Source organism: Ipomoea triloba, chromosome 11 (genome assembly GCF_003576645.1).
Source record: "Ipomoea triloba cultivar NCNSP0323 chromosome 11, ASM357664v1".
Taxonomy (NCBI): domain Eukaryota; kingdom Viridiplantae; phylum Streptophyta; class Magnoliopsida; order Solanales; family Convolvulaceae; genus Ipomoea; species Ipomoea triloba.
In genome coordinates, this window is record NC_044926.1 from 7,583,832 (window position 1) to 7,607,315 (window position 23,484).

Below are 23,484 nucleotides of genomic sequence, written 5' to 3' on the forward strand. Positions count from 1 at the left end.
AAAAATTAATTTTTAAGACTTGATAATTATAAACTATTTAATACTTTAATAGTCAATATTAAAATATTAAATATTAACCTACAAAATATCTAGAGTTTGAACAATTTAGGGTTATTTCGCTCAAAACGATGTTTTTGAGTGAAATAACCCATTAAAAAAAAAAAAGAGAACAATAGCTAATTGGTCGACTAGACGACCTAGGACGCCTAGGCGATCAGCGCCTAAGCGGCCTAGTCGGCCAGCCGCCTAGACCATTGATTATGGTGATACGCTAGGCGGCCGGCCAGCGCCTAGGCGCCAATTAATCGGTACCTAGGCAGGATTTTTGCAATATTAACAATAGTATAAGCTACTTTTTTTTGTCATACCACAAGGACAAGGTGTCCTGAGCAAGTCCACCAGGTAGGTCCAATTAAGGAGCAAAGTGCTGGTCAGATTGACTTTTCTATACGAGAGGGAGTTTAAACTCTCAAGTCTCAACTTCTCTTAAAGGATGAGAGTGCACGACTACTCACACCAATCAAGCTGATTATTCATAAACTACTTTATATTTATTAAACATAATTGATAATTGATTCTAATTTTTCTTTTCCGACTTGTATTTTTTTTTTTAAACATTTACTTCACTGTTAGAGTGGTTAGTGTATATGGGCCAAGTCCACTAGCCTGGATGAGGTAGAACTAATTAATGAAACGAGAGGTCCATTCCATTCGGAAAATCAGACAGACAAAATAGCCCTACTCCAGTCTCCAAACATATGTCAAACAAAAGCAAGCTTGGTCAACATATATACATAGAAACGTGGTGCCAGGCCAGCACATATATATATACAAGAAAGTGGAGTAACACCAGGTTAGATCAGATTCTTTAATTTGTACCAACCTTAGAAATAACTTTCATATATGTATATATTTAGGTTCATATGAGAACCTATATATATTAACATGTTTATCTGAGAATAAATATGTGTCCTTTATCTAGATTAGTGAATGGTGCATGACATCTACAACAGTACACAATGCACACACGTTGTGCACCGCGTCCTGAGTTTACGTTTTCTGTGCACTATGTTCTGATCATTGGATGATGCAACATTAAGGGTGTGCATTAGTTCTCAGTTTACACAATAAGGTAGGTTCTCACCTGAACACAAACTAGTGTGTGTGAGATTGCTATGTATGAGAGTATATTGTTTAAATGATCAAATGTACTGTTGAGTATTGGCAAATAACATTTGATTCCATTAATAATTGGGCATACAATTCAATTAAGAAGGAACATTACATATACACATATAAGATAATATCTAACGTTCTACAAAAGATAGGATACACATTTTTAAATATGCTCAATTTTGGTTCCACAACCACAAGTGAAATAATGGACATATTTATAGATCATACAAGATCTTTATTGTCGAGAATACCTATAGTGTAGCAGGTTAAACACCGCAATAAGTCTTGAGAGCACAGGGGAGTCGACGATTCTCCTCTTTGCTAAAAAAGTCGAGATAATGGAGGTGATCAAACGGCTTAAACTGCAAGGGATGATCATCATCAACCAGTTCAGTGGGAGTTTGAATCATGGTTTTTTCCATGAAGGAGAACTGAGCAATAGAGTATCTTGGACCTTTCCCTTCCATCATCACTCTGTGATGGGGAGATTTTATTCTGTTGTTGCTCCAAGCCTGCTCCAAATACATTTCACTTTTCTATTATTTTTATATAAATCATATTATATTTTAATTAAACAAATAATATTTAAAGAAACAATAAAAAAATTAAAATTATTTAAAAAAAATAAAAAGGAAGACACTGTAGGTGTAGTATATATTCTAAAATGAATAAATTACCAAAATGGTCCCACAACTATGATGATTTCACCTTTTTGGTCCTAGTCATTTTGACTGACTAATTATATCTTTCGACTATCATTTTTTTTTAACCATTTTGATCCTCAGACGACTTAGACCGCAATTTTTTTTTAGCATATTATTAGCAAAATGAATAAGATCAAAAAGGTGAAATCAATATAGTCGATGGACTATTTTGGTAATTTACTCATTCTAAAAGATTGCATTTCAATCCCGAGGACCTTTTAATGCGTTCTTACCCTGGAAACTCGACGGAGGAGATATTTTGAAAAAATCTCAATTTTTCACTATCTTTTTCAACTATCTAAGCAAATAAGAAACATGCATACCATAATTGCATCACCAGCCATGACTACAATGGAAGAAGGAGAGAGCTGAACACCAAACCAATCACCATTTTTAGTCTTGATCTCCAAGCCATTGATATGACAATTCTGATAAATTGTGGACATGAAACTCTTGTCTGTGTGGGAAACAAACCCTAATTTAGGTTCATTCTCTTGGGCTTCTCTGTACTTCATAACCCTTGCCAAATAACACGCAGACTTAACGTGGGATTCATAATACTTCTCTACGCCATAGCTCTCAAACACCATCCTCACCACCATTTCTTCCAGCTCTGCTGCTACTTTTGAGTACACCAGCATTGCCTCACTGTACAAACACAACAATATATATAATGGTTAGTTGGTATTCAAGTTGACAATTCAAAGAAAGTAATTAATATATGTAACAAACATGAAATAACGTCTTCTAGTACAAGTTCTAAACAAATGAATTGATGGAAGAGGCCGGCAATCATAGTCAAATTGGTCAGGTTGTTTACTTGGTAACCACAATATTATAAGTTTGACTCTAATCTATGGGAATATAATAGTTGGCCTTTGTGGTCTGAACTAGTCAAGTATAGACAATCGGTTTAGATTGGTTAACCTCCTTAGTATTTTGCCGACTAGATCACAAGGCTAAGTGGCCGGAGCAGCCTATTGATTTTCTTGGCCAGACTATTAATTACCACAACCTTACAAGTTCGACTCCCGTAGAAGCGGCTATTGGCTTTCTTGGATTGATCAGCTGTTAATTATGAGCAACCCAGACTGGTGTTGTTTACCACCCTTTGGTCCTAGACATACCAAGTATGTCCCACGTAGCCATACTTGGTAACCATAATATTATAAGTTTGACTCTAATTTGTGGGAATATAATAGTGGGCCTTTGTGGTCTGAACTAGTCAACTATAGACAACCGGTGTTTACTCCCTTGGACTTTTTCCGATTAGGGTCACAAGATAAAGTGGAGCAGCCTATTAATTTTCTTGGTCCAACTATTAATTACCACAACTTTACAAGTTCGACTCTCGTAGAAGCGGCTATTGGCTTTCTTGGCTTGAGCTGCTATGGAAAACCCAGACTGATTTACCACCCTTTGGTCCAAGCTTTGTCGGCTACGGTCATAAGGCAGGACTTACAGTACACCACGCATACTCTCAAATAGTGATTGCGGGTTTCCCTCGTCACTCAAAATAAATAAATAAATAAAAATAAAAATAAAAGGATGAATTGAATTAGCTAAATTAATGATACCTGAAATCATGATTCCCATGAGGCCACATGAGTTTTGTGAAGCTCTGAATTCCTTGAAGAGTGTTCGCATGATCAATGCCCATGCTCTCANCCATGCTCTCATAAAGAGGGACGATTGGGATTTGTCCCACGTAGCCATACAAGGGTTTTGTGGACTTATTCTGAACTTTAACATTCGTAGGAAGATCAAACAACTCCACCAAACCTTTGAAAACCCTCTCATGAACTTCTGATGATACTTTATCGTACAATGCTACAAAGCAGCCATACTCTTCAAGGGCCGACACAGATTCTCGACGAGCTGAAACCCAGGAATATGTGCCGGGTTTCATGTCTTCCTTAGTGAAATCAATCACAGGAAGTTTTAAGGGTGTTAAGGAACCCATTATATTTAATTTTCTTTCGTTTTTTTTTATAATATTCTGAAAAGTTGGATCTAATTTGTAGGATTTGTGGGAGGAGGGAAATTAATAAGTAACTTTCATTTCATTAGAAGATGTCCAAATTGGCGTATTATCACTTGTCATTGCATAAAACCTGTTTTTGGAGACTTATGAATGGAATATTTTCACAATTATATTATTTCTATGAAACGTCATATATAAATATTATATTGTATAATATTTTTGTATTGTATATGCCGTGATGAACAATTTTTAAATCATTATTTCATACAAATTTCCATTTTAAAATAATAATTGTAGATTTATATATTACGGTGATGATTCCGTTCAATAACAAATATTACGACGAATATTTAATGCTTAGCAAATACAATTACAAAAACTCTAAACACAATGATGTCCCTACAGACGAGATCAATTCAACCCCATTTTTTTTGTAGTCCAGAGTTTCCACCCTAGGACACAGTGATTAATTCCCTCGCTAAATTGTAAGCACCTGATCATGAGATAGATCGGATCGCTAAATTGAAAGCACCTCATGAGATAGATCAGAGCAGTAGCTTGTCTGGAGATTTAAGGATGCTCAAATACCTTCGAAATCAAACATAGTTCCAAATGGAACAGCTCCCCCAAGATCAGAGCATTCAGTACAAAGAAGACAGCAAAAAGAATTCCAGGAAACATGAAAGCAGTTTTCAAGGTAATCCTCTTCTTTCCATTCAAACATTTTGTATAAACACACTACTTGATGTGCACTACATATATATTGCAAACTTGAAGAGCTAAACCTAGTTTTTCTTTATAATTTACCACATTACGTACATATGTATAAGCCATCAAGAACAACTTAAAGCCAGATAAGAAAGAATGAAACACAATTATCAATGTTTGAACACTTCACATTCAATAAGAAATAAGAAGCATACCCTTTGTTCCCAATAAATTAACATTGCTGATTACTATATTAAGCAAATACAGAAGAAAACATACTCAGCGGCGCCGGAGGAGAAGGAGGAGCAGAGCTGGAAATAAATATACAAACAATCTACTTCCCCTTTTTCTCTTACTCTTCCTATCATTCTTGTCTTGGTCTTCATTGTCGGGAGATGCAAGAGGAGGAGGAGCAGAGCTAGAAATAAATATACAAACAATTAAAACATCAAAAGAATGAATTATAAGCTTTTTCACACAAGTAGAAGCATGAATGAGAAGAATGAATGTGGGGTGTGGGGTGTACTTACGCTATACAGAAACCGGTAAGTTGACCCTTCAAAGGGATGGGGTAATTATGATTGAATTCCATTTTGAAAATAATAGATGACGAACTCACTTTAGTTTTATCACTTTGAATGGTCCATTCAAGTTCAAAATCAATTTCGAAGCCGTATATCAAAAAATCTTCATCTAAAGCACAGCACATCACACAAAACCTACCACCTCCCATATCAGCTAATTGTTTCCAATCATTTTCTCTGCCATACTTATGAACATCCGAAGTATGAAGTTCAGCCAGAACCCTATGAGATATAGGATCAATATCACCCTTGTCACTAAGGTGAACATTATATGCAATGGGCAGAGCACCACCATTAAGGGCGACTAGAATCCAAGTGTTATCAACCAATTCATTCGAAATCCCCATATCGCCAACATGTAAGAAGGGAAAAGGAATATTTTTCTCTTTAAATTTGTCCACCATGGACTTGCAATCCTCCCATTCTGAATCTGAATTTATGGTGTTGAACTTAAATGTTTGAAAACAAGTCTTGGCGTCTGTAATAAACACATATATATAACCTCTAAGGAAAAAATGACACCGTGCATCAAGACTAACCATGTTCATTAAATTATAATCACGTAGGACGGGTGGGGGTGGCAGGGTTTTAAACAAATTCTTGTTTGGATCAAAGTATTGAAAATGGAAGGCGTGTCCGATCATGTCAAAATTTTGACCAAAATAATCAGGCAGTGACAACAGGTAAATCCGATCCTCAGCTCGAATGACGTTAGGATACATCATGCAATCACAGTTTAAGTTCTGAAGTGGTTTAATATTTTCAAGCGGAATTTCTTCAAACTTGGTTGGATCAAACATATAAACAAGATCGAAATATTGAAGTCCATCCACATCCACAACCTTAGGTCTGTCCACGCACACCTCCCTTTTGAAAAAGTAGCCCCCAACCATATATACAATGTGATTGTGGCTAAAGAGTCCCATACCTCTTGGAAGAGGTTGAGATGGATTAGAGAACACAAGCTCGACTTCGTGTTTAAAACTATTAGATGTCATAGGGATTTTAATCCGAATTATTTCTACTCCGGAAATGAAATAAGCATATTTGAATTCTGAGATTTCCGTCATCCTGGAAGAAAAGAAAAAAAAACACATAGATGCATAATTATACAAAAATAATTAGATCAAAACTAATAACACATATAAACACAGTAGAACTTGTAAAAGAAGCACCTCCAAATTGGCAACTCTAAACACAGTAAAGACACACTACCAAAAAGAATTTCGTCTTCATCACTAACTGCCAGTGCATTATATTCCTCAATTCATTTATAATACCGTAGCTTAATATTGGGCCATCGGGAAAATTTTCGTGGACGGGACACCCTTCCCCCGCCGCATTTAATATATATTGGATACACATACACTGGCAGTATATACGATATATGCATAATAAAGTTTTAACACTCGAGCAATCCAAGTATTTAACATAGATCAGATCATCAATAATTAAACAAAATAAATGAAATTAAAAGGCAGGAAAATAAATTTATTTATCTGTACTGGAGTCTGGAGACTGCCGACTGGACTACTGGAGTGGAGGAGTTGCGAAGGAGACGACCGACTCTGATCTCTCGTCTCGAGGTACTCTTCTGAGTTTGCAAATTGCAATTGTAATTTGGGAAGGGGAAATTAGAGTTTAAGATTTAGGCATTTTAGGGGAAATGGGTAAAGTCGTAAAGGGTATTAGGTTTTTTGGGTTAATTACATTTGTTAAAAAATATTCTCAAAATAAAATTATTTTTTACCATAAATATTTTGACGAGAATAGTTTCAAGACAAATATTTTGCTATGAAATCTAAAAAAATTTATTTTATGGATCAAAATTTTACTATCCAAAATCTATTTAAGAATAGCCTTCAAAACTCATTTTATAACTATTAAATTCCTAAGCCCATACCATTTAAATACTAAGCCTGATTTTCAAAAGCCAAAATTCTTTTTCCAAATCCTAATGAATATTTCTATAAATATGAGGGTCACTTTTTGGCTGCAAAAGGAATTCGATTTATGGGTCAGTACACTGTTAGAGAGGCTGAAGTAGTTTGCATACGTGAGGCTCTTAGTTGGCTGAAGGATACGAGCATGGGTAATGTTGATGTCGAAATCGATTCCCAGTCAGTTCTTATATCGTGGATCGCGGTCCACAATGCATTGTGGACCGTGGTCCCAAAACGACGTCGTTTCAGTAAGTGGGAGACGGAGCCCCCGTAATTGACATTACAGTTCATCTCAAAAGATACTGACTTACATTTGTTTTGATATTATCGAATGAAACTGTAGTTATATCGAAATGTAACTGTAGTTGCATTGAAATGTAACTGCAGTGTATATGAACTGATACTAAATAACAGTTTCACATTTGTGTTTTATATTATCGAATGGAACTGTAGTTATATCGAAATGTAACTGTAATTGTGTTGAAATGTAACTGCAGTGTATATGAACTGATACTGAATAACAGTTTCACATTTGTGTTTTTATATTATCGAATGAACTGTAGTTATATCAAAATGTAACTGTAGTTGTGTTGAAATGTAACTGCAGTTGTGTTGAAATGTAACTGCAATGTATATGAACTGAAAGTGAGTGGGGCGAATTCACCCGTCTATTTTCATTAATCAAAACGACCGTCGTTTTGATCCGCGGTCCACAATGCATTGTGGACCACGGTCCACGATATAATTTGCGATTCCCAGTTGGTTTATAATGCTTTATGTTCTGAGTCCTTTATTTCTATTTTTGGCTTTGTTATTGACGATGTTAAAGAAATTGCATCAATGATAAATGATGTTAATTTCTATTTTGTTAAGCGATCTGCGAACCGTGCTGCCCACACTGTTGCTAGGGAAGCTGTTTCTGAGTCAGGTTGCGGGGAATGGTTTGATAGCCCTCCCCTCTTTCTTGTTGATTGTCTTTCTACCGATTTAATACATTAAGTTTTTATTATCAAAAAAATTATTATTATTATTTCATCACCCAAAATATCCTAAGCTCAATACGTAGATTTTATACCTAATGACCACCACTGAGCCCAAATGACTTTATTATCTAAGCCTATCAATTATTCTAAGCCCAACAACCAAAACAATTCGTTTCTTTGGATACACTCTAACAACCAACTCTTTATGCTAAGGTCATGTTTTGTAAATAGTTGTTAGTTGATAGTTGTTAGCTAATTGAGTTATAGAATATAACTAGTTGATAACATTAGCGGATTGTAGAAAAGTATTTGGTAAATTAGTTGTTAGCTGATATATGTTTGGTATAATTTCTTTTCTCAAAAAGCTAATTAAAAAAATTGCTTTTATTAGTTTTCTTAAATTTTTAGCATTTTGGAGTTACAAAAAGTTAATTAACCAAATCCTTATATTGATTTTTTAACCAAGTCAAATAACTAATAGTGATCAAATAAGTCAAAATTAGCTGATAGGCTAATTATTTTACCAAACATGGCTTAAATATCTTGTGATTTCATAACATTATTGTTATTGTTTCAAACGAAAAGTCACATGTTCGAGTCACATCCCCATTAAAGATATTGATATAATTATGTTAAACATATAGGTTTGATTGTAGTTTTTTTTTTTTTAAAGTCTTTATTTCTTATTTTATTTTACTAATTAAAGATTTATTTTTAAATGTGAAATTGACAAAAAGAATGATGTATGTTAATGGTAATATTAAATAAATGAGAAATGTCATTTTTAATTTCATTTGACGAAAATTGTTAATTCTTTTTTGTTTTATTTATTTTTTAAAAGGTGTGGGCCCCTATTTGATATAATTTCTTAGGTAAGTTATTTGCATGGCGAATTATACTGTGCACCCCAGTGCACATTGCTCCCCGGTGCACATAGCAATGTGCACCACGTACCTAAACGACGTCGTTTTGAGCATTGTAAACTAATCGTCCATTTATTTTGGAAATCACGTTTCCCGTTTCGGCCAGTCTCTGTATTTATGTTAATATTCTGTATATTCCAGGCAATCATTCTGTGTATTCTAGGCAACCGTTCTGTGTATTCTAGACAACCGTTATGTGTATTCATGTTAGTAACACATATTGTGATTTCATGTTAGTAACACATGTTGTGATGTGTTTGTGCATTCGAATGTTTAGGATGATAAGTTATGTGTATTTTGTGTAAATATTCTGTGTATTCATGTTATTAACACATGTTGTGATGTGTTTGTGCATTCGAATGTTAGGAGGATGAGATCTGTGTATTTTGTGTCAATATTCTGTGTATTCTGGACAAACATTCTGTGTATTATAGGCAAACTTTCTGTGTATTTTATATAATGATTATGTGTATTATAGATAATGAATTCCCTAGAGTCATTCGCGTCCGCGTCCACTAACATCTGTGTATTTTGTGTCAATATTCTGTGTATTCTGGGCAAACATTCTGTGTATTCTAGGCAAACGTTCTGTGTATTATAGATAATGATTATGTGTATTATAGATAATGAATTCCCTGAGTCATTCGCATCTGCGTTCACTAACACCGAAACGACGTCGTTTTACGTTCGTGGTGCACATTGCTATGTGCATCGTGGTGCAGGGTATAACGATTGTATTTGCATAGTCTTCTTTTTCTTAAAAAATGCTTTGACGGATTGTTGCAGCTGACAATAAACAGGATCAACTAAAACATTTTATAGAAGGAAGAATATTATGTAAATGGCCAAAAAAGACCTTGTCATATTAAGATTGACATTTTTTTAATCAGTTAACAAATTATATAATCCAATCGGGTAACTCGAGTGGCAAGTGAGCCCTTTTGGTGGAAAGAATTTCGAGAGAATCCGAGTTCAATTTTCTAAAGTAATGATTCCCCTGAACCAGCTCCCGTGCCTTCCTGACCCAGAAGAAGCGGGGAAGTTTACTATTAACATATAACAACACCATACGAAGAAGTCAACACAACATTAAATATTTGTCACACCTTAACGCATATCTACCGAGAGGCTAACCAGGTTGCAGACGCTCTTGCTTCGGAAGGCCTTTGCAGTAGCTCACCATTTATTTTTGGCTCCTTTTTTTCTTTACCTGTCGGTGCTAAACTTCCACTCATGTACGATTTTAGGGGCTTCACTTTCACCTGGCTTATTTAATAAAATCACCTTCTTTTGAAAAAAAAAAAAAAGAAAAAAAAAAGGGTAAGTGATAATGAGATTATGAAGAATCTTCCTTGAGGTGGTCAGAAATCCAGATTTTTTCCTTCAATTCTCTTCTTACAAGACAGCCATCTAGTGACAAAGACCTTGTGGTCAAGTGGCATTCGGTGTCCCGATTAACACTCCCACATGGATGATGGGAGTGGGTCCGAGCCTCAGTGGAGGCAATTGTTGACTCGTTGTGCTTCAGTAGGTTGAGAAGGTAGCAACAGAGTCTCTTAAACTAGAAAGAATTCCAGGAAACATGAAAGCAGTTTTCAAGGTCATCCTCTTCTTTCCATTCAAACATTTTCTATAAACACACTACTTGATGTGCACTACATAGATATATATATTGCAAACTTTGTGTAGCTAAACCTAGTTTTCCTTTATAATTTACCACATTACGTACATATGTATACGTATAATGTATAAGCCATCAAGAACAACTTAAAGCCAGATAAGAAAGAATGAAACACATTTATCAATGTTTGAACACTTAACATTAAGTAAGAAATAAAAAGCATACCCTTTGTTCCCAATAAATTAACACTGCTGATTACTTTATTAAGCAAATACAACATACAAATGAAAATTTTAAATTTTTTCCAAGTTGCATTAAAGAGAATTGGCAAAGTTGACAAGCGGAAGAAGAACAAGAAGAAGAAAACTTACTTAGCGACGCCGGAGGAGGAGGAGGAGCAGAGATGGAAATAAATATACAAACAATCTACTCCCCCTTTTTCTCTTACTCTTCCTATCATTCTTGTCTTGGTCTTCATTGTCGGGAGATGCAAGAGGAGGCGAAGCAGAGCTGGCAATAAATATACAAACAATTAAGACATCAAAAGAATAAATTATAAGCTTTTTCACACAAGTAGAAGCATGAATGAGAAGAATGAATGTGGGGTGTGGTGTGTACTTACGCTATACAGAAACCGGTAAGTGAACGCTTCAAAGGGATGGGGTAATTATGATTGAATTCCATTTTGAAAATAATACATGACGAACTCACTTTAGTTTTATTCCTTTGAATGGTCCATTCAAGATCAAAATCAATTTTGAAGCCGTATATCAAAAAAACTTCATCTAAAGCACAGCACATCACACAAAACCTTCCACCTCCCATATCAGCTAATTGTTTCCAATCATTTTCTAAGCCATACATATCAACATCCGAAGTATAAAGTTCAGCTAGAACCCTATGAGATATAGGATCAATATCACCCTTGTCACTAAGGTGAACATTATATGCAATGGGCAGAGCATCACCATTAAGGGCGACTAGAATCCAAGTGTTATCAGTTAATTCATTCGAAATCCCCATATCGCCAACATGTAAGAAGGGAAAAGGAATATTTTTCTCTTTAAATTTGTCCACCATGGACTTGCAATCCTCCCATTCTGAATTTATGGTGTTGAACTTAAATGTTTGAAAACAAGTCTCGACGTCTGTAATAAACACATATATATAACCTATAAGGAAAAAATGACAATCTGCGCCAAGACGAACAATGTCCATTTTATAATCACGTAGGACGGGTGGGGGTGGCAGGGTTTTAAACAAATTCTTGTTTGGATCAAAGTATTGAAAATGGAAGGCGGGTCCGATCATGTCAAAATGATCACAAAAAAATCACGCAGTGACAACAGGTAAATCCGATCCTCAGCTCGAATGACGTTAGGATACACCATGCGTTCACAGTTTAAGTTTAAGTTCTGAAGTGATTTAATGTTTTCAAGCGGAATTTCGTCGAACTTGGTTGGATCAAACATATAAACACGATCGAAATATTGAAGTCCATCCGCCTCCACAACCTTAGGGCTGTCCACGCCCACAGCCCTACGGCCATGGTAGCCCCCAACCATATTTACAATGTGATTGTGGCTAAAGAGTCCCATTTCTAATGGAAGAGGTTGAGATGGATTAGAGAACACAAGCTCGGCTTCGGGTTTAAAACTATTAGATGTCAAAGGGATTTTAATCCGAATTATTTCTGCTCCGGAAATGAAATAAGCATATTTGAATTATGAGATTTCCGCCAAAAAAACACATAGATGCATAATTATACAAAAATAATTAGATCAAAACTAATAACACATATAAACACAGTAGAACTTGTAAAAGAAGCACCTCCAAATTGGCAACTCTAAACACAGTAAAGACACACTACCAAAAAGAATTTCGTCTTCATCACTAACTGCCAGTGCATTATACCGTAGCTTAATATGGAGCCATGGATCGCCCCATCCCCCATGGATCTCACACACCCCTCCCCACCGCATCCCCAAATAATTTAATATATATTGGATTTATGCATATATGCATAATAAAGTTTCAACACTAGAGCAATCCAAGTATTTAACATAGATCATCAATAATTAAACAAAATAAATTAAATTAAAATGCATGAAAATAAATTTATTTACCTGACTGGCATGGCTATGCTGGCCGACGACTTGGAGCTCTGTAGACTGCCGACTGGACTACTGGAGTGGAGTGCCGTCGCTGCGTCACGCCGTCGTCGAGGAGTTCCGAAGGAGACGATCGACTCTCCCGTCTCTGGGTTTACAGTATTTTCAGTAATTTCTTTTATACCAACTAAAATAGAATAAATATTTTAATAATTTATTTTCTATAGAATTTTAATTTCATTTCTTAAATATTTTCCACAAAATAAATAGATTGTTATTGTTTAGTATTGAAAAATATGATTATTAAAAATCAGAAGTTACCTAGAGTTCTAAACTAATTATACCAGTTAAAACTGAAAAAATAACAAAATAAGAATACGAAAAGATAAAAATTTCCTTACTAAAATAGAAAACGTCATAAGAAAAAATAAAAGTGTTGTTTTCAAAAAATTAAAATTAAAAGTGTTCAAAAAATAATAATTTATAATGTTTTTTTTTTTGAAAAAATGTACAAATATGTCATTAAACTATTTGGTAAATATCAATTAAGCCATCAAACTTGAATAAGCTCCAAATTCGTTTATGAAACTGGAAAAAGCGTTGATTGAGATGTCATGTGTATTTATACATTTTTTCTTAAACTATATGTAAGCATTTGACCCTTTGAAGTCAAAATTTAAAACCCTAATTCTCTCTCCTCTATTTTCTTCTTCAGTTCTTCGATGGTTTAATTGCTATTCCCGAAATATAACATTCTTATAGAAAAAATTATTTAAAAAATTAAATGAAACAACTAATGATATTAATTTAATTTTTATTTACCAAAGACCTTTAGTGACATGAAGCGGTTCTTCCAAATGAAAAATCATGGGTTCAAGCTTCACAGAGTTTGTAGTACTCAAAAAAATTTAATTTTTATTCAAATTTTTTATTCATACAATTTACTACTTGCTTAATATAACTATCTAGTCTCCAATCAACAATTCCCCACATTCAAAATATTGAAAGTAGTAGAAAGGTTTCAATTGATTTACCTTCGTCTTTTGACTATGTGTTAGCTTGATTGAGCATGAATCATCTCAAAGCAGTGCTCCATAGGTAAGCATATTTGCTCTACCTCATGCATAAAAGAGGGTGAAATAAAGTGTTTAGCTCCTTATACTTGATCCATATATATATCCAAAGTATTCATTGTCGCAAAACTATTAGAGTATATCTCATAGACTCTTCTGACGTCTGAAGAGTTCATGGTGAACATATGCCCAGGTAAAGCAAGTGGAAGAGCATCGTTTAGCTCCTCTCTGAGCTTGCCTTCTTTCCAGAGACTCTTGACAAGCAAGTCTTTGGTTGTGACATCAGGCAATTGCCCACAACTCCACATATCCTCGAAAATTCTAAGTGCAAGAGAAGCCCTCTCACACTTGCAATAAGCATGGATGAGAACCTTAAACATAAAAGCATCGGGCTCCAACCCACCCTGCCTAACCATTCCAAAGAGTCTTTGCACTGTTTTGCCTCATAATAAGTAACTGTTCAACCCTCAAATATTACATTTTGATCTAAAACTATTACATTTTTCCTCGACAGTATTATACTTTCCATTATAAGTAATAAATAATTCTTTCATGATTAGTATTACATTTTCCAACATAAATATTGCATTTTCATCTCGATCCGATTCGTCTCACAAATGAGACTAATGACTAGGTCAGGGTGTAGGCCCACCTTGGAAACTAGGTACAAGACTTGATATATGCATAATAAGTAATAACCACTGATCTGATCTGATGCGCCGCCGCAAGTTTGGATTGATTAATGTTAGGAATTCATTCCATCCTAAGAGCAGCAGATGGAAGGAAGCTAATAAGTGTTTTGAGAGTAAGGATATATGTATGTATATGATGGAGAAGCATATATGCAGTTGACATATAGGAGTAGTTTAATAATGTTGGGAATTGATGGAGGCTGGAGGATGGAACAGCACATACAATTGAGTTATTTGATATGGTTACGTTGTTGGTTGGTCGAATGGTTTTTGTGATGATTGAGGTTGCAAGGTTACTGGAAGTCATGATGTTTTTTTTGGGCGTAGGGCACATCCCCTTTCAATTCATACATCTATCTACCTGTTGCCAGTTGCTATGGCCAACCATGTTTGCTCATAATTTTTTTGGAGTTTTTTATTGCTCATGGCGGCCTAGCTTATGTATATGTTGTACAATATTCTATTCTTTTTATTGGCTGCCTCATTACAATTATTGTTCCAACCCATCAAAAAAAAGAAAATGAAAATGACACATGCTCAATATATATTTTTTTATTTTTTAAAAAAATTAATTTTTAAGACTTGATATAATTATAAACTATTTAATATTTTAATAGTTAATATTAAATATTAACCTAAAAAATATCTAGAGTTTGAACAATTTAGGGTTATTTCGCTCAAAACGATGTCTTTTTTTAGTGAAATAACGTACCCATTTAAAAAAAAAAAAGAAGAAAACAATAGCTAATTGGTCGACTAGGCGACCTAGTCGGTGCTTAGGAGGCCTAGGCGATCAGCGCCTAAGCGGCCTAGTCGGCCGCCTAGTCGCCCAGCCGCTGATTAATCGGTGCCTAAGCAGGATTTTTGCAACATTACCTGTAGTAATTTTTGTCGGACCACGAGGACAAGGTGTCCTGAGCAAGTTCACCAACTAGGTCTGTCCAATTAAGGAGCAAAGTGCTGGTCAGATTGACTTTTCTATACAAGAGGAGGTTCAAACTCCCAACTTCTCTTAAATGATGAGAGTGCACGGCCACTCACACCAACCAAACTGGTTAGTCATAAACTACTTTGTATTTATTAAACATAATTGATAATTGATTCTAATTTTTCTTTTCCGACTATTGTATTTTTTTTAAAACATTTACTTCACTGTTAGACTGGTTAGTGTATATGGGCCAAGTCCACTAGCCTGGATGAGGTAGAACTAATTAATGAAATGAGAAGTCCATTCCATTCGGAAAATGAGACAGACAAAATAGCCCTACTTCAAACATATGTCAAACAAATGCAAGCTTGGTCAACATACATAGAAACATAGTGCCAGGCTAGCACATATATATACAAGAAAGTGGAGCAACACCAGGTTAGATCAGATTCTTTAATTTGTACCAAGCGTAGAAACAACTTTCATATATATATATATATATATATATATAGGTTCATATGAGAACCTATATTATGTTATCTAAGAACAAATATGTGTCCTTTATCTAGATTAGTGAACGGTGCATGACATTTATAACACAATGCACACACATTGTGCACTGCGTCCTGAGTTTACGTTTTCCGTGCACTATGTTCTGATCATTGGATGATGCAACATCAAGAGTGTGCACTGGTTCTCAGGTTCACACAATAAGGTAGGTTCTCACCTGAACATAGATTAGTGTCTGAGATTGCTATATAAGAAAGTATATTGTTTAAATGATCGAATGTTGAGTATTGGCAAATAACATTTGATTCCATTATATGGGGCATACAATTAAGAAGGAACATTACATATACACATATAAGATTACAAAAGACAGGATACACATTTTTAAATAGGCTCGATTTTAATTTGGTTCCACAACCACAAGTGAAACCTAATTATAAGTCTAACTTATCAAAGAAATTTCAACTACACATGCAAAATGCTTCAATACTTTGAAATAGACATATTTATAGATAAGACAAGATTTTTATTGTCGAGAATAACTATAGTGCAGCAGGTTAAACACCGCAATAAGTCTTGAGAGCTCAGGGGAGTTTGCGATTCTCCTCTTTGCTAAAAAAGTCGAGATAATGGAGGTGATCAAACGGCTTAAACTGCTAGGGATGATCATCATCAACCAGTTCAGTGGGAGTTTGAATCATGGTTTTTTCCATGAAGGAGAACTGAGCAATAGAGTATCTTGGACCTTTCCCTTCCATCATCACTCTGTGATGGGGAGACTTTATTCTGTTGTTGCTCCATGCCTGCTCCAAATACATTTCACTTTTCTATTATTTTTATATAAATTATATTATATTCTAAAAAAACAAATAATATTTAAAGAAACAATAAAAATATTTTTTAAAAAAACACGGTATATATTCTAAAAGATTGCATTCCAATCGGGAGGGCCCTTTCATCCATTCTTACCCTCGAGACTTGACTGAGGAGATTTATTTTTTAAAAAAATGGTCAAATTTTTTACTATCTTTTCCAACTATCTAAAAAGTAGACAGAAATTTAGAAAAGTATTCAGCTTTTTTTCACCATTGTTGATAGCCATTGGTCCTACTGGCCACTTTAATTTCTATTGGTGATTGAAAATAGTAACAAATATTTTTTTAACATTTTTAAAGTGGTCAGGAAGTTGGTCAAAATTTAATTTTTACTGTAAATCCTATGTTTCTGACTATTTATGTAGATCATAATTCATACACCATTTCATGAGATCATTTTGATAAGTGTCCAAAAATAAATCCAAATAAAACAAGAATAAGTCTTGATCTGCTCACCTATTTTTTTAGTTAAAATGTAATATTTTTTATGAGTATAAAAAATTATTACATTTTAACTAAAAATTATTATACATCTCAATTGATCGATCAAGACTGTGTCACATATGACTTACTCATCATAAAACAAATAAGGAACATGCATGCATACCATAATTGCATCACCAGCCATGACTACAATGGAAGAAGGAGAGAGCTGAACACCAAACCAATCACCATTTTTAGTCTTGATCTCCAACCCATTAATATTGCAATTCTGATAAATTGTGGACATGAAACTCTTGTCTGTGTGGGAGACAAACCCTAATTTAGGTTCATTCTCTTGGGCTTCTCTGTACTTCATAACCCTTGCCAGATAACACGCAGACTTAACGTGGGATTCATAATACTTCTCTACGCCATAGCTCTCAAACACCATCCTCACCACCATTTCTTCCAGCTCTGCTGCTACTTTTGAGTACACCAGCATTGCCTCACTGTACAAACACAACAATATATATAATGGTTAGTTGGTATTCAAGTTGACAATTCAAAGAAAGTAATTAATATATGTAATCACAGTCAAATTGGTCAGGTTGTTTACTTGGTAACCACAATATTATAAGTTCGGCTCTAATCTATGGGAATAATAAAATAGTTGGCCTTCGTGATTTGAACTAGTCAGCTATAGACAACCGGCCTAACTGATTTACCTCCTTGGTCTTTTGCCAACTAGGGTCACAAGGCTAAAAGGAGCAGCCTATTGATTTTCTTGGTCAGACTGTTAATTACCACAACCTTACAAGTTCGACTCTCGTAGAAGAAGCGGCTATTAGTTTTCTTGATTTGAGTTGCTACGAGCAACCTAGACTGGTTTACCACCCTTTGGTCCTTTTGGGCTACGGTCATAAGGCTGGACTTACACCATGCATACTCTCGAATAGTGATTGCGGGTTTCCCGGCCCCGTCACTCAAAAAGAAAAAAAAATGAATTGAATTAGCTTATTACTCTTCTTGGTTTAAGATATATAATCAACTATGGGTAACCTACACCGGTTTACCTCCTTGGTCTTTTGACGGCTAAGGTCACAAAGCCCATTGGAGCGGCCTATTGGCTTGACTATTGATTTGATAATCACAAGGTTACAAATTCGACTTCCGATAGGAGTACAACCTATTGGCTTTCTTGATTTGATGAGTTGGTAAACTATAGGCAACCCAAACTAGTTTACCACCCTTTGATCCTTTGTCGACTACGGTCATAAGGCAGGACTTACACCATGCACACAGTACACTCTTGGGTAATGATTGCGGATTTCCCTCGTCATTAAAAAAAAAAAAAAAAAAAAAAAAAAAAAAAAAAAAGATGAATTGAATTAGCTAATAAATGATACCTGAAATCATGATTCCCATGAGGCCACATGAGTTTTGTGAAGCTCTGAATTCCTTGAAGAGTGTTTGCATGATCAATGCCCATGCTCTCATAAAGAGGGACGATTGGGATTTGTCCCACGTAACCATACAAGGGTTTTGTGGACTTATTCTGAACTTTAACATTCGTAGGAAGATCAAACAGCTCCACCAAACCTTTGAAAACCCTCTCATGAACTTCTGCTGACACTTAATCGTACAATGCTACAAAGCACCCATACTCTTCAAGTGCCGACACAGATTCTCGACGAGCTGAAACCCAGGAATCTGTGCCGGGTTTCATGTCTTCCTTAGTGAAATCAATCACAGGAAGTTTGAGGGGTGTTAAGGAACCCATTATATTTAATTTTCTTTTTTTTTTTTTTTTTTATAATACTCTGAAAAGTTGGATCTAATTTATAGGATTTGTGGGAGGAGGGAAATTAATAAGTAACTTTCATTTCATTAGAAGATGTCCAAATTGGCGTATTATCACTTGTCATTGCATAAAACCTGTTTTTGGAGGCTTATGAATGGAATATTTTCACAATTATATTATTTCTAAGAAACGTCATATATAAATATTATATTGTATAATATTTTTGTATTGTATATGTCGTGATGAACAATTTTTAAATCAATATTTCATACAAATTTCCATTTTAAAATAATAATTGTAGATTTATATATTTCGGTGATGATTTCCGTTCAATAACAAATATTACGACGAGTATTTAATTTAATGCTTAGCAAATACAATTACAAAAACTCTAAACACAATGATGTTCCTACAGCCGAGATCAATTCAACCCCTTTTTTTTTTGGGTGTAGCCCAGAATTTCCAACCTAGAACACAATGATTAATTCCCTCGCTATATTGTAAGTACCTCATGAGATAGATCGGATCGCTAAATTGTAAGCACCTCATGAGATAGATCGGAGCAGCTCGCCTGGAGATTTAAGGATGCTCAAATACCTTCGAAATCAAACATAGTTCCAAATGGAACAGCTCCCCCAAGATCAGAGCATTCAGTACAAATAAAGAAGACAGCAAAAAGAATTCCAGGAAACATGAAAGCAGTTTCAAGGTAATCCTCTTCTTTCCATTCAAACATTTTGTATAAACACACTACTTAATGTGCACTACATATATATTGCAAACTTTGTGTAGCTAAACCTAGTTTTCCTTTATAATTTACCATATTACGTACATATGTATAAGCCATCAAGAACAACTTAAAGCCAGATAAGAAAGAATGAAACAATTATCAATGTTTGAACACTTCACATTTAGTAAGAAATAAGAAGCATACCCTTTGTTCCCAATAAATTAACATTGCTGATTACTATATTAAGCAAATACAGAAGAAAACATACTCAGCGGTGCCGGAGGAGGAGGAGGAGCAGAGCTGGAAATAAATATACAAACAATCTACTCCCCCTTTTTCTCTTACTCTTCCTATCATTCTTGTCTTGGTCTTCATTGTCGGGAGATGCAAGAGGAGGAGGAGCAGAGCTAGAAATAAATATACAAACAATTAAAACATCAAAAGAATGAATTATAAGCTTTTTCACACAAGTAGAAGCATGAATGAGAAGAATGAATGTGGGGTGTGGGGTGTACTTACGCTATACAGAAACCGGTAAGTTGACCCTTCAAAGGGATGGGGTAATTATGATTGAATTCCATTTTGAAAATAATAGATGACGAACTCACTTTAGTTTTATCACTTTGAATGGTCCATTCAAGTTCAAAATCAATTTCGAAGCCGTATATCAAAAAATCTTCATCTAAAGCACAGCACATCACACAAAACCTACCACCTCCCATATCAGCTAATTGTTTCCAATCATTTTCTCTGCCATACTTATGAACATCCGAAGTATGAAGTTCAGCCAGAACCCTATGAGATATAGGATCAATATCACCCTTGTCACTAAGGTGAACATTATATGCAATGGGCAGAGCACCACCATTAAGGGCGACTAGAATCCAAGTGTTATCAACCAATTCATTCGAAATCCCCATATCGCCAACATGTAAGAAGGGAAAAGGAATATTTTTCTCTTTAAATTTGTCCACCATGGACTTGCAATCCTCCCATTCTGAATCTGAATTTATGGTGTTGAACTTAAATGTTTGAAAACAAGTCTTGGCGTCTGTAATAAACACATATATATAACCTCTAAGGAAAAAATGACACCGTGCATCAAGACTAACCATGTTCATTAAATTATAATCACGTAGGACGGGTGGGGGTGGCAGGGTTTTAAACAAATTCTTGTTTGGATCAAAGTATTGAAAATGGAAGGCGTGTCCGATCATGTCAAAATTATGACCAAAATAATCAGGCAGTGACAACAGGTAAATCCGATCCTCAGCTCGAATGACGTTAGGATACATCATGCAATCACAGTTTAAGTTCTGAAGTGGTTTAATATTTTCAAGCGGAATTTCTTCAAACTTGGTTGGATCAAACATATAAACAAGATCGAAATATTGAAGTCCATCCACATCCACAACCTTAGGTCTGTCCACGCACACCTCCCTTTTGAAAAAGTAGCCCCCAACCATATATACAATGTGATTGTGGCTAAAGAGTCCCATACCTCCTGGAAGAGGTTGAGATGGATTAGAGAACACAAGCTCGACTTCGTGTTTAAAACTATTAGATGTCATAGGGATTTTAATCCGAATTATTTCTACTCCGGAAATGAAATAAGCATATTTGAATTCTGAGATTTCCGCCATCCTGGAAGAAAAGAGAAAAAAACACATAGATGCATAATTATACAAAAATAATTAGATCAAAACTAATAACACATATAAACACAGTAGAATTTGTAAAAGAAGCAGATCTCCAAATTGGCAACTCTAAACACAGTAAAGACACACTACCAAAAAGAATTTCGTCTTCATCACTAACTGCCAGTGCATTATATTCCTCAATTCATTTATAATACCGTAGCTTAACATTGGGCCATCGGGAAATTTTTCGTGGACGGGACACCCTTCCCCCGCCGCATTTAATATATATTGGATACACATACACTGGCAGTATATACGATATATGCATAATAAAGTTTTAACACTCGAGCAATCCAAGTATTTAACATAGATCAGATCATCAATAATTAAACAAAATAAATGAAATTAAAAGGCAGGAAAATAAATTTATTTATCTGTACTGGAGTCTGGAGACTGCCGACTGGACTACTGGAGTGGAGGAGTTGCGAAGGAGACGACCGACTCTGATCTCTCGTCTCGAGGTACTCTTCTGAGTTTGCAAATTGCAATTGTAATTTGGGAAGGGGAAATTAGAGTTTAAGATTTAGGCATTTTAGGGGAAATGGGTAAAGTCGTAAAGGGTATTAGGTTTTTTGGGTTAATTGCACTAGTATTTTCGCCGGTGCGTTGCAAGGAATGAATTTGTTATAATATTTTAAGAATATTTGGATCGATATACAATTACATAAATTGTAATTAACATCGAATATTATATAGCGCAATTAATGAAATTGGTTGGATTGATTATGTTTTCTGATGTTTTCCTAGATTGAATTAGAGCAAATAATTGTCCAACTTCCGTTGTATATAGCGCAATTTATTTTTATTATATATTTAGATATTAAAAATAAAGACGAAATTATAAAAAAAATTCTAATATTGAACGTATACATTTATTTGATTATAAGATTAGTGCAAAAGTATTACACAATTAATTGAATAATATATGACTTGTTTGTTTACAATTATCATAAAATATCGATATGTAATTATATTATTACTAAAATAAATATGAGAAAAATGGAAAATAATTTAATTATATTATATTATGTAATATGACCAATGTTTAGCTTAATTACCATAATAATTATTAGACAATTATTATTAATCAATTACACTAATATATGTGCAATTATACTTTTATACCTTAAGTATATTTATTTTCACCATATCACATTTAGTTTTTCTTCCTCCCCATATTTGAATAAATTAATTGTAATTATTATAAAAAATATAATAACCCATGTTTAATTAATTTTTTAAAGTTTAAATAACTTAGAGTTTTCAAAAGGATGGTGTAATTATTTTTTTAAGTTTTTAAATAATTTTCAGTCAATTTTCATTTAATTAGTAATATCCTTTTACTTTTCCAATTTGNAATTTCCGTTTCCTTTTCTATTAGAATCTTTTTATGTTTTCAATCAGTTAGTAAAATCAGTTTTCTTTTCCATTTTATCTTTACTATTGTTTGGGCGGGAATTTTACAAAGGATTATTTTATTTTTATTAATAGTAGTATAGATATAGAAGTATAGATAAGTATTCAAAATATTATTATTTGTGTAAATAATAATTAGTAAATTATTTTTTCTTATAAAACTACTCATAGTTTTCAAGGAATTTTCTTATATATTTATTATGCAGAATTTGTTTCCATTATTCTCACAATTATAATGGTTTAAGCAGAATTTGTTTCCATTATTCTCACAATTATAATGGTTTAATTATTCTTTGTTTCCATTATTCTCACAATTATAATGGTTTAATTATTCTCAGTTTCCATTATTCTCACAATTATAATGGTTTAATTATTCTCAGAATTTGGTAAATAAAATTTGTTACCAATTAAACTTTATTAATTTTTTTTTACCAATTAATTAGTAATATTAGTTTGTGCAGGAAAGTTGAAGAGGATGATTTTACTTTTATTAATAGTATTGATATGTGAATATAAAAACAATATATTACCAATTAATAGATATTAGTTCATTTCCATTTTACATTTTCTTACTAAATTAACTTTATTAATTATTTGAC

General features: G+C 34.2%; 3 protein-coding genes and 1 pseudogene across 4 annotated transcripts; all 4 read right to left on the reverse strand.

The window, feature by feature from the left end:
- Positions 1-1,257: 1,257 nt before the first annotated feature.
- LOC115997654 (probable 2-oxoglutarate-dependent dioxygenase AOP1) lies at positions 1,258-3,843 on the reverse strand. Its single transcript, XM_031237249.1, has 3 exons — positions 3,458-3,843; positions 2,204-2,528; positions 1,258-1,688 (listed from the first exon to the last, which is right to left on the reverse strand). Exons 1-3 carry the CDS (start codon positions 3,841-3,843, stop codon positions 1,443-1,445), a joined length of 957 nt encoding a protein of 318 aa, XP_031093109.1. The 3' UTR covers positions 1,258-1,442.
- Positions 3,844-4,573: 730 nt separating this feature from the next.
- On the reverse strand, positions 4,574-6,843 carry LOC115997650. Its single transcript, XM_031237245.1, has 3 exons — positions 6,662-6,843; positions 5,103-6,227; positions 4,574-4,990 (listed from the first exon to the last, which is right to left on the reverse strand). Exons 2-3 carry the CDS (start codon positions 6,224-6,226, stop codon positions 4,852-4,854), a joined length of 1,263 nt encoding a protein of 420 aa, XP_031093105.1. The 5' UTR covers position 6,227; positions 6,662-6,843; the 3' UTR covers positions 4,574-4,851.
- A 2,998-nt stretch (positions 6,844-9,841) lies between these two features.
- On the reverse strand, positions 9,842-22,036 carry LOC115997649. 2 transcript variants are annotated; one of them, XR_004093770.1, is made up of 6 exons: positions 21,850-22,036; positions 20,289-21,413; positions 20,128-20,176; positions 10,998-11,105; positions 10,112-10,292; positions 9,842-10,020 (listed from the first exon to the last, which is right to left on the reverse strand). XR_004093770.1 is itself a non-coding variant. In XM_031237244.1 (3 exons), exons 2-3 carry the CDS (start codon positions 21,410-21,412, stop codon positions 20,038-20,040), a joined length of 1,263 nt encoding a protein of 420 aa, XP_031093104.1. In that variant the 5' UTR covers position 21,413; positions 21,850-22,035; the 3' UTR covers positions 19,897-20,037. The 2 variants fall into 2 exon arrangements, 1 of the variants encoding a protein (XP_031093104.1); XM_031237244.1 differs by lacking the exons at positions 9,842-10,020; positions 10,112-10,292; positions 10,998-11,105 and having other exon boundaries at positions 19,897-20,176; positions 21,850-22,035.
- On the reverse strand, positions 16,498-19,018 carry LOC115997655 (annotated as a pseudogene).
- Positions 22,037-23,484: the final 1,448 nt, after the last annotated feature.

Excerpts from the sequence above, each read along its gene's own strand:
- LOC115997650 (XM_031237245.1), bottom strand. The coding sequence starts at position 6,226 with ATGACGGAAATCTCAGAATTCAAATATGCTTATTTCATTTCCGGAGTA. Across the intron at positions 4,991-5,102 it reads CTTACCGGTTTCTGTATAGC|CTCTGCTCCTCCTCCTCTTG; the intron begins GTAAGTACACCC and ends ATTTATTTCTAG.
- LOC115997649 (XM_031237244.1), bottom strand. The coding sequence starts at position 21,412 with ATGGCGGAAATCTCAGAATTCAAATATGCTTATTTCATTTCCGGAGTA. Across the intron at positions 20,177-20,288 it reads CTTACCGGTTTCTGTATAGC|CTCTGCTCCTCCTCCTCTTG; the intron begins GTAAGTACACCC and ends ATTTATTTCTAG.